Here is a 12,265-nt window from a genome sequence, read left to right on the forward strand (position 1 = left end):
AAAATCGATTGAATTGAAAAATAGAACCTGCCATCTGAAAGAGCAGCCAAACGTTAGTAAGTTTACCAAATCTGAGAGTTATTGGTTTAAACGCAAAGGCATGGTACAGTCTTTTAAAAATCGCTAAAATAAGAGAGCTTTGGCAGATGTCCAATGCACTCAGATGTACACACAGACCACAGACAGGCAAACAGGCAGCCGTACACACACTGAATTCTCGAGCATTGCAGAGACTCACGGGATAGGGGAATTCCCCTATCCCATGAGTCTCTACAATGCTCGACGATATCAAGGACATTTCCGTCAGTTTATCACTGCATTACTCCATCGTATGTTGTCTCTCTAGTAGTTTGAACTGACGGTACCGCTTTTCGACTAAACCATGCCTGGATATCGTCTAGTCGGTGTGGATAAAAGCAACCTTGATGCTAAGTATTTTTGCAGTCTCTGTGGCGATCTTCTGAGAGATGCCGTTCAGACGGAATGTGGCCATTTCTATTGCGAGTCATGTCTTAAACAGTTGTTAGAGTGAGTGTTAAACTTAAACTTAAGTATAAATGAATGTTATTTTCATGCATCTTCTTCTTCTTGGAACGATCGCATCATCCGAAACCCAATTCGCTTTGAGGCCCGAAATAAGCGTCGGTTCGCCCCAAATTGTTGAGGCAATTTGGCCTTAAAAGCACACGGATTGTGGATTTTTGCGGTAAATCGAACGAATTCGTGGATTTTGAAATTAAAACACAGTGGATCGTGGATCAGCTGTGAATTTTGGCGCGGATTCCGGATTGTGCCTGTCTTGATGTTCGAATCTTGGGTGCTAAACGAAATTTGGATCATAGATCTTTCTTCAGCCTTGGTCGGTATGTTAATGAGTTCATCCAATTTTTTTTTTTCGAACGAAGCTCATTTAAACTCAGGTGTGAGACTGTTATTGGAATTGTAACGTGTTATAGTCATCAAGTATGTTGCCTTCTTTACTATTTGTGCGAAATTAACAATGCCATTCACATTTACCAGTTTACCTTTAAACTTTTGCACTTCTGTTTCCGGATGTGGTTGTGGTTTTGGATATGAACAAATATATTGGCGGTTCGACGGATTTGGCGAGAAAAAGGCTTGGATCGGTGGATTTGCATACCCCTATTCACCCCCCTCTTCCTTGTTATGTTCATTGCCTCTGTGATGAAATATTATATGAAATAATAAATGTGAAAAGTGGAATTGAACTTTTCTTTGGTTGTGTTTTCACTAGGTTGTTAACTAGCCGAGCAAATCTTTCTATGTGTTTGTTTACAGACCAACATTCCCTAGTTAAAGACTCTCTGTCGAACAGCATGCATTGTGTGCTGTGACTCACTTTTCGTATGATATGAAAAGTTTGTTTCATGGTGTCTTAGCTATTTCAATCTGTGATAATCTGAGCGATCTAACTTGATTTTCAAATAGGTATCCTTCTTCACTGGCTGTGACTAAAAGTGGGACGGGGATGTGGGACATGGGGACGTGGGGACTCGGGGACGTGAGACACAAGGATGCGGCGACTCTAGGACTTGGGTACTCAGGGACCAGGGGATGTGGGATGTAGGACGTGAAGACGTCAAGACTCAGGGATGCGGGGAGGTGGGACGTGAGGACTTGGGGAGGTGATAAACAAACAACTCCTGATTTTTGCGCTAAATGTGTAATGTAAATTTTTCGGTGGTGGATAAGGTACAGATGTTAAAGGTTAAAGGTTTAACATGAAAACATAGTTGACTACCTACGAGGTTTATGACCTTTTCTGTACCAAGAGCTCTCACGGTAAAATAGGCATGCAAACATACCAGGTCGAACCATGGACGCTGGGAATCATCAGGTACTGCTGACGTGCTCTCCAGCATATAATACCTTTTTTGTGATAACTGCAGAAATTCTCGCATGGTCATTGGCTAATTTCATTGTCAATAAGCGAACAGACTCAAGAATTTATAGTTTGTGTGATGTGTCAATGAGCGAGAACAAACAATTTGACAATTTGCTATTGTAAAAAACAAATATGCCATTTTTTCATGCGCCTGTCCTGTTATTGACTGGGCTATTGCCTCGTGGATCCACAGCTACTTTGACAACGTTATGACGAAATTCATGATCAATAACAGGACAGATGCATGAAAAACTGACGTCAATTTGTTAACTCGACACCACCGAAAATTGTACTTTACACATTCAGCGCAAAAATCAGGTATTGTTTGTTTATCACATACCCGAGTCTCCGAGTCCCTGAGTCCCTGCGTCCCCGAGTACTGATGTCCTCACATCCCACATCCCCGAGTTCCCACGTCCCCAAGTCCCCACATCCCCGAGTCCTATGTCCTCACGTCCTACGCCCCACGTCATGCGTCTCGCGTCCCACGCCCCACATCCCAACTTCCCATGTCCCACATCCTAGTCCCCACGTCCCCGTCCCACTTTTAGTCACAGCCTTCTTCATCAACAGTTTCAATATTGCTGTTTTGGGTAGGGCAATTATTTTAGGAGAACAATACTCTGTTACAAAAATTTAAGAAGCTAAACTATGGCTGGTACGATGTGATTTGCAAAGAACCCAGGTGGAAGGTACAGACCCATACAGGCTCTTAAGGGAATTATCTGAGAAAAGCACCCTGGGATCAGTGGACAAACAGTAGGGAAGATGTACTCCGATACCTAAAAACATACTTCTGTGTGCTGCAGTAAGTGACAGAGATTTGGTTTTATTTTCCTTTGTATTGCTATCATTGCCTAGTGTCATTGCTAGCCTTCAGAAAAGCTATTAAATCACTTGTAGATTCATCCAATTTTAGGTTACCTTTGGTGAGATTTCTTGAAATTTATTAGTGATGAAAAGTGCTTTCTCTACTGCATTTTATTCCTGGAGAAGAAAACCTTTCTTGTAAAAAAAAGCAAACTGAAAATGTTTAAGTATCCGTACGTGCCTGGTTATCGATAATAACTCTGTAGGGATTCCAAAGTGTGGTATGAAATTGCCAATGACAAAAAACGAAATACTGTTCATTACTCTTATTCTACATCATGACTAAGACATTGTTCTAAGCATAGTAAGTGCTGTACATTCTGTTTATAGATAAGTTCGTGAAAGAAACTAAAAAAGTAAATTTATTTTGTGGAGTTGTTTTAATTCTCACGGGCATGGCGCCTGAGGCGGTAGGAACTTTGAAGGTGACATTTGTCACCTCACAACGCAAGGTCAGAATTTCAAAATACAGTAGTTTTAAGTCAAATGGCATCTAAAGCAAACATTGTACCTGTTTTTACCAGTAAATTATATTTGAGGCCACCAAATAACCAAATCCTTTCAATTTTTTGATGCTATCTTCATCGACAGAATCAAAACAAAAACAAATGCTCACAATGCATGCCATTTGACACTGAGGGTCTTTAAATGTGACTTCTGTTTTCAATGGAAAATTTAATCCAGAAATCAACCCACTGACCAGGCGATTCAAATTCCAAAAGGACACAACTTTCAAAAATGGCTGACAGAGGAGGTGCTATTAATGACTTCTCTTGCATTTATTTTTTTCTATATTTACGGAATTAAAAGAGAAGGCATTTATACCAGAGGATGTGGTTAATGACCCTAGAAATGTGGAAGATGCAAAAATGTTGTAATGAGGGAACTCATTCTGAATGGCGACGACGTGACATACTAGCTATGACATACTAGGTCCTGGGCGAGGAATTGGAGAATCTAAGAGGGTGGTAGGAATGGTAAATTATCAAAATAAATGAGGTCTGTTGAACTCGTCTGCCGGTTTTAAAGTTCTGTGTTGTGAACTAGATATGAGCCTCCTTTAAATAACATAGCCTGCAGCGCAATTGGCAGGCATCTGCTGCTATGTACATTGCGATTGGTTGCAGCATTTATCAGGACAAGTTGTACCATCTCGCAAGGTAGTATAACTTGGCAAGAATTTCCAGTCATATCGTCTAGATTATCACTTGTTTTTCTGTTGAAAACAGCATGCATTTTTAACTAACTTAACTCAAGATGCACTGTTTTCACTCCATTTCCAGACTTTTCTGACTTTATCCAGCCAAAATTGTCCTAGTGAAAACTCAACCTTTTTGTTACATGCTTGGTTTGCATCACAAGTGTCAAACTTCACTAATATGCAAATTTGAGCAACAGGCAAGGAAACCACTTTTAATTTTAGTAAAAGCCACCTTTATTTGAATGTTATTGAAAACCTATATGTTAATGTTCCCCTTTTCAGGTGGTCACTGGCAAAATTTATTAATGGCTTAATTAGCTCCACTTGTTACGGCCTAAAATAGGGAATATGCAGCGATTTGAGGCAGATACCACTGATTTTGTAGGGTGATCACCTGTATTATTAAGCCCAGCAAGAATACCCCAAAAGTGGCTTGTGCCACTTTTTCTTTGGCCTAAGAGGATTGAATAAAACAAGTGAAGTCAAAATTCTGCTCCATTTTGTTTGACATCTAATGCCAGTAAACTGTAATATGTATTTGATGGAGGTTCTTTGAAAGAAAATGTTTTTTGGGGGGCAAATTTCTATTTAATGTAGTGTACTTCAAGCAGACCTGAGTATAAACATGGCTGCAGTTCACCTGATTGTTCTACAGGTTTGAAAAGCTCTTTACCTGTTGTGCTCAGAAAACAAGGGAGAACACTAAATATGAACATCTTATTCATAGGACTTATTTCTGAGCCTTAATTTACTTCTAACAATGGATATGTATAACTAATGTATAGCATAAAATAAACTAAGAGTGAATTGCAAACCTAAGGTTGGGCTGACTGGATCAAAATTTGTGTCATTTGATTGATCAATGCTTAATTCCGTTTACTTTGCGTTCTGAACAACTGAACCATAGGTATAAACAGTTAAGATATGCTAGTAACAAGGGGAAAAAAGCAATACTTACCTTGTTCAAGCAACTAGTAAGCTGCTATTGTTAGAAAAGTCACCAGAATAAACAACCAACTCTGGCAACTTGATGGGATGTTGTGGAACAAAAGAGAAAATTCTTTTGACACTCCCACGTTTGACAGTGTAATCAATCTTACATTTTGAATGCGAGAATCAGCTTACTTGACTTAATGTTATTTGCTGCACAATCAAATGTTTGCTGCACAAACCTATGTTTATTAAGGCCTGGCCCTGGGACTAAACAAATGAACATGCTACACTAATGCTGGAGCAAACCTGTCAGTTTGTGCGATGAATATTCCAGTCAATGTTTGAAAAATCTACAAATTATCTAAAAAATGGCTTTGGAAGCTGTAACTGGGCAAACAGACTTTCTGTTTGGGCAAAGGGACTCCGAATTTGGCTTCTGGACAAAACATCTTTTTACCTGACTACTTTTGATTGTGATAGGAATGCTACAATGCCTTTCTGCTGTGCAAAGGATGGGTATGTTATTCACAACTTGAAGGTAATACTACATGATTTTATACTTGTTTTTACTTTTTTGTGTTAATTAAAAAATCAATTGTTGATTTAATGACCAATAAATTTGCGTAGTTCCAGAAAATAAACACACCTGTAGTGTGTTGTAATCTCGCTAGGGATAAACTTGATCACAAATGATGTTGAACTAAAACTTGGCAAAGGCTGGCCATGCACAAGCCTATGGACGGAGTAACTGCTAATCAGGACAAATAAGAGCTCATGGAATTAAAGATTCCTATTGACTCTCAAAATCAGGCGATGTAGCTAGGATTGTCTGAATGCATGACGTACGACATTACAGAGTGGATGGGTGCATGAACTTCAAAACAGGACATTCTTGGGAGGTAAGGGATCTTTTGGGAAGTATGGAATACCCTCCGTGGACTAATTGGGATTGTATTATTTCATTTTCTGGAACTATACAAATTTACATATTAAGTACACATTCCTGTTGGTAATAAGAACACTACATAACTTTATTAGAAAAAGTCCGTCAATGTTTTGATTGTTCATAGAACCAGACTTTTAAAGATAAGTTCATGCGCCGTGAAATTCTTGCCTTGACGGTACATGTATCCTGCACCTTTCAAGATGAGGGATGTGCATGGAGAGGAGAAGTAAAGCTTTTTGAGGTACTAATGTTGTCCTTTTTTGTGTGAAGTCTTAATTTGAGTGAGGCTGTCTGTTTTTAAGGATGGTGTCTACTTTTGATTAATTTGTTACAGTGGGCGCAATTTTCTTCAACATGCAACACATGGATTAATTATGCCACGTGTAGGAGCAGAGTGGAAACTGACAAAATTGCAGCTATGCTGAAAGCATAATTTTCCTCCTGTGACCAAATCAAGTTTAAAGAACATGTACTTAAACTAGAACCACCACAATATTTAATAGTATATCGCTAACTACAATTTGTTTATGGCTAGCTACAACTGAAAAACTGGCTGCTATAACTTCATAGAAAAAAAATTTCTACCTGCAGATGCAAGGGTCTCGGCTAACACAGGGTTGGCGGGATGCAAGATGAACCTTTTTTCACTTCCGGGATGCGAGATATATAGAGGATATTACACGGTGGCGAGAAGATATGAATTTTATGTTCGAGTGGCAAGAACACGAGTGAGATATTGTTCTTGCCACGAGAACATAAAATTCATATCTTCGAGCCAACGTGTAATGTTCTTTTTATTATATGGAGAAACCAATTCAACAAAAGCAAAAGGCGGGAATCGCGAGGTCATTGAACGATACGACACTCACAAAGGTGACATAAGGAAAATACGCCACTCGGGTCCCGGATGAAGTGGCGTATGGAATCTACGAGTGGTTTAGTTCCCAGTAACACACTCTTCTCCATATAATAAATGGAAATATGAAGGCGGGTTCACAAGGGGTTAGCGGGAGGTGGGAAGTTGTTTATTTTCATGGCGGAAAGCGGGAATGAACAATTTTTTCGTGCCGGAAACGGGATATAAGACGGTTGAAATTAGGTATTAAACGACACAGGCAACACTTGGCAACTCTCAAGTTTTCTTGATTTTGTCTTTTTATGTCTATTCTTTCAGACACTGTCTGAACTTCTGATCCTTATCAGAATCAATCTGCAGTCCGACTACTGTCTCATGTCTTAAAACCCTATCACAGGCTTGCCAACTTTTCTATAGAAAACATATAATTCGAAAAGGCAAGCTCGATGTATCAGTATGTTTTCTTCTCAGGACCATGAAGCCACATGTGGATTCATGAAAGTTCCTTGTGTTTATCGGGCCTGTGGGTTGCTGGTTAAAAGAGGTGATCTTGGTCATCACTTGACAACAGAGTGTAGCTGTAGGCCAGAGAAATGTAGATTTTGTGGCTTTGAACTCAGCTGCAACTTGATGAAGGTAATACATTGCTAACTACTAAATTAGCATAAGTAATTTGGAATGAACAACTGTGAACAAATTGCACGAGGCCACAGGGCAAGTGCAATTTGTAGTTTTTGAAAACAAAAACCGATATTTGTTTGACAATATCAAGTTCTTAAGGCAATACATTACTTTTCTTCCGTATCTATATTAAAAAGGCTTCTATTTGTTAAGATGAATATGCCCACTTGCGGTGCAAATTTTAGATACTGGTCAGTAGCGATCCTTCCTCCCCTAAAAATAGTTGCGACTCTCCGGCCGAAAGTAGTGTTAGGAAAAGGTTGTTAAATCTGAAAGTAAAGGATTTCGTTACTTTCGGAAGTGGGTTATTACTTACTGTTTTCCTAAGGGTGTTCGCAATTAACTGCCAAGGGACTGACAAAATATTAATGTGCTTGTTATAATGCTGGGGCTCGTTATAAATAAAGTGGTGTTGTAATGAATTCCAGGCTGTCGTTATCAGTCTATATGGTGTACGCTGGAAAAGCAGGAGGTTCAATTAACTGTATGATTAATATGGTTCTTATGCGCAGGAACATCTTCGGACTTCTCATAACCATCTCTATTATGAGATGGATAACCTCAGAGATGTGGTGGATGACTTTCTACATGTACTGGAAAATCTCAAAGAGGAGCAACGTGATTTCCAAGACGGGCAACGTCATCTTCGAGACAACCTTCAAAACGCAATGCGGCAACTGCAGGAGTGCCTAGCTGAACATGGAAACCTACAAAATAGACAAGATGATCTACAAAATGCAGTTCGGATGGTCCAAGAGACTATTGCAGAGTTAATCAGATCATACGATGACCAGAAGATGGAACGCAATTTATTTAACGAGAAACTGGTCAACCTAGAAGACAAGTTTAACAAAGCTTTGCAGGAGGTCGTCAGAGTAAGAGAGAATATTAATTTAATATGTAATTTATTTCAATATTTATTTAAGTGACTGACTCTTAGCTATATAGAAAGCTACTTTACAGGTCTAGTCACAACATAAATAAGAAATAAAATAAATTAAAATGAATAATATTAAAATAACGGAGGCTTTGGACAAACAATTAAAAATGAAAATCAGTGATAATAATTTCAAATGACGTTTCGATGACTCGTTCATCATTTTCAAATTCTAAAAGTCGGATTCCTATGAGTTCTTTATATACTAAGAATGAGTGTGAAAGTCTCGTTGCATGTGATTAAAAACTCTACAATGTGGAATGTAGAGAGTGTTAATTAAGTACTAAATAGTTTTGTTTTAATTGAGTCAGATTGAGTGTTCGGTTAAGGTTTCTTTTCTTGGACAAAGAGCATTTCATAAATTTAAGCATTCAAATTTACCTCGACAGTTCTTAAGGATGGTAAATTGTTCTTGAAGATCTTTGTTTCTCAGATTGTGAGCGTCACGCAGGTGTTTTCCAATAGCTGAGTGCTGAGTGCTCGCTCAAGGGTCGAACGAACTAACCATGAGGCCACCGCACCTCCCTTGACAGTGAAGAAGCAGGCCTTTATTTGTTATTTTCCTGTAGACACATGTTTTCAGCCTGTTTTCCAATCTTTTTGAGCTCCTTTCTGATGAAAGGTAGTTTACTGTTGTTTGCAACTTCCATTGTGAAGCTGATTGCTGGGCGTGCCTCGTTTAATGTTGACAGGAAAGCCGTAGCAGTTGGAATATCTTTTACCGCGGCTAAGGTGTCATCCACGTATCTCATATAGAGTTTTTAATCACATGCAACGAGACTTTCACACTCATTCTTAGTGTATAAAGAACTCATAGGAATCTGACTTTTAGAATTTGAAAATGATGAACGAGTCAGCGAAGCGTCATTCGAAATTATTGTCACTGATTTTTATTCTTAATAATATTAAAACTGTATAATTACTATTAAGATCGGTAAAATATAAAAAATACATATATACAAAAAATAATTTAACAAAGAAAAATCTTGAAACATATTAATATGGGCCGAACTTCTAGGTGCAGCAGCTGGCCACGTTGCAAGAACGCAGGATCGAGTCTCTCGAGCACACACTGGCACTTAGAAATGTAACACTGGCTGACTTAGAGGAGTACGTGAGACAACAAGAATTCTCAAGCTTCGACGGTCAGTTGCTGTGGAAGATTTCCGATTATGCTCGCAGAAGAAACGACTCAGTTACCGGACAACAGGTGTCCTTCTACAGCCCGTGTTTTTACACCAGTCGCTTTGGATACAAGATGTGTGCACGGGTATATTTGAATGGCGATGGCATGGGCCGAGGTACACACATCTCGATCTCCTTTGTGGTCATGCGTGGTCAGTACGATGCATTGCTGCGCTGGCCATTCAGACAGAAGGTCACCTTCATGTTACTGGATCAGGATAACGTGGAACACGTGATCGACGCCTTCAGACCTGATCCGATCAGCTCCTCCTTCCAGAGACCGACAAGAGAAACCAACATCGCCAGTGGATGTCCAATGTTCTGTTCCCTTGCTCAACTTAACAACCATGCGTATGTTCGAGACGATACTATGTTCCTAAAAATCATAGTGGATATAAGTGATCTGTAACAAGCATTACAGAAAGGGATATATACTCGATACGTCAGCTTTTCCAAATTCGCTACAGTGGTTAATTTCTCTTTTGTATCAGCTTTTAGTTGATTATGAATTAAGTATTTCACTTGCCTGGCAACCCAGCAAAACAGTTTCTTTAGGAGTAAACTACCTTGATCCTTAGTGAGACTCGGGAGGAACATGTTTGGGGGTACAACTTTGTCGTGTGCAAAAAGCTCTCTAGTCTATTACACGTATTGTTTTCTCGTAAAGCAAACCTACAAATTGCTTTGAAAACTTCCATAAAACTTCTCTTTAAACTTGAAACCTGTTTGCCTATGACATCCGTAGATGTATGCTATTTTTGCACGGCGCTAGCAGCGCATGTTAAAATATCGCGTGCGATAAACTTGTACCATCTTAATTGGCGCCTACCTCTGTTGTTTGGATCACTCTGAACGAGGGAGGGGGAGTAGAGGTGCTAAATCGAACTTAAACCAAATTTCACACTGCTTAATACAGTGAAGCAAATTAATGGTAGAAAAAGGAAGCCTTGTGAGATCAGACTCTTTGAAAAAGTGTAGTTTCGCTTGAGATCTGCTTGGTTAACTGTTTCAAAGTTGTGTTTTTGGATCTCGTATTTTTTGTCTGTCTTTGCTTCATGTACGAGTCGGCTCTTGCTTTTTGGTCAGTGATAGACTTGTAGATTTAGCATCTCCTGGCTGGCTACACCCTCCTAGGTGATCTGTCCTTGTTTTTGTGGGTAAGTGCTATAAGGGCATGTTCCTGTCATGTTGCTTGATGGAGGTAATGTGAAAGAAAGATTTGTACAGGCATTTATTGGAACGGAAATAGTGTGGGCAATCTTGTCCCCAGAATTCACGCGGCTTTGGTCAGCTGTGAGCAGACCGAGCGCCCAACTTCATTTTATGTCAAAAGCCGGAATCTGAAATTCTGGTTCCGTTTTATTGTGAGCGTGGATTATTGTGTTTGAACGTGCGCACAGAGAGTGACCGGCGTTACTAATGCTGGCTCACCAACCCATTTTTTTTAAATGCAGTGATGTTTCGCCTGTGTTTTTTTTTCGTGCTGACTGAAAGGGACCGTGGCTCTGGGAATGAGGTTGGTTTTGTAGAGGAACACTCGGTCCACCGAGTGTCATGAACTTAATGATATCTTACGTGTATGTTCAAGACGACATACATTGTTTTTGAATGCAGTGATTGATAATGCAGACGTTTGAAATACACGGTGTGTTTTGTCGTAATGCTAGGCTAGTATGCATTGTTTACAAAAAGAGAATAACGAAAACTGCTTGTTAACTAAAACCTACTTGAAAAACTTAAGCATTGTTCGTCTCAACAGGTAGAAAGAATACAATGGTGACTTAGTTGTCATTCATTTCATGTTTCATGTATTTGTTTATTTGCAGGTGCTCCCTGGCTAAAAATAGAATTTTAATGTTTAAATTTTGAATTTAAAATTTTAAATAGTAAGTAAGTACGTCAGGGTAGCCCACTCAGCAATTAGGCTGGTATCCATAAGGGCCCTGGGAGCTCGTTCGTGATGCGTTATTGATATATTTGTTAGAGACAAAGGACGTAAATTTTAATACCGTTTTATATTCTGTACCCAGTTATGTTACTCAATTTAGAAGAGTATTCCTACCTCTAATCTAATGGTTGTAATGGAACAAACTGAATCTGTATAAGTTAATAGAGGTCAAATTTTACCACTGGTAACCTTTTGAAGTTATTGGCGTACGAGCATTTTCAAATACTGGCATGACTACACTACAACAAGGTGTATTATTTGAGCTCTAGTTATTTGCAAAACATACTTTTGCAATAAGTGTCCAACTATTGATCTCGTTCTGCCTGTTATATAGGTCCAATAAACGCCGAAATATGGTGCAGCTATTTTGAGCTACTTAACGTTAATGTGGCAATTAAGATTGCGTGAGAGAAATTAGTTGAAATTAATAAGCGTCATCACAACTTAAATCTATCTCAATGATCGCAGAACATTTTTTTCAGCAGTCGTAGCGAACCAAGCTTCCTAAAAATGTTATGACACACATAGAGATCCAGAGATTTGGATTAGGGGCCTGACCATGGTCACTCTGTTGTTTTCCGAAGACAGTTTACTCTCACATCGCTTCTTTTCATCCGAGAGCATAAATGGGCAATGGTGAATTCCCCGTGGGGGGACTTCCATAAAACGTCCTTTTTATATGGGGGTCCCCCACTGGCCGGTGAATTACAAGGAATACCTTAATATTTGTTGGACTAGCATCGTTTAAAGGAGAGAAGCGATACCCCTGTAAACGTGACAACAACGCTGCTACCGAATAAGT

The 12,265-nt window shown here is 39.2% G+C and overlaps 1 protein-coding gene across 1 annotated transcript; it reads left to right on the forward strand.

Annotated features, from left to right (window-relative positions):
* The first annotated feature begins 282 nt into the window (after nucleotides 1-282).
* On the forward strand, nucleotides 283-11,651 carry LOC110064938 (TNF receptor-associated factor 2-like). Its single transcript, XM_020772046.2, has 6 exons — nucleotides 283-528; nucleotides 5,391-5,448; nucleotides 5,981-6,097; nucleotides 7,184-7,348; nucleotides 7,906-8,268; nucleotides 9,349-11,651. Exons 1-6 carry the CDS (start codon nucleotides 383-385, stop codon nucleotides 9,922-9,924), a joined length of 1,425 nt encoding a protein of 474 aa, XP_020627705.2. The 5' UTR covers nucleotides 283-382; the 3' UTR covers nucleotides 9,925-11,651.
* The last annotated feature ends 614 nt before the right edge of the window (nucleotides 11,652-12,265 follow it).

This window comes from Orbicella faveolata, unplaced genomic scaffold, assembly GCF_042242905.1.
Source record: "Orbicella faveolata isolate gen_17 unplaced genomic scaffold, um_ofav_v1 contig_36, whole genome shotgun sequence".
Classification (NCBI taxonomy): Eukaryota; Metazoa; Cnidaria; class Anthozoa; order Scleractinia; family Merulinidae; genus Orbicella; species Orbicella faveolata.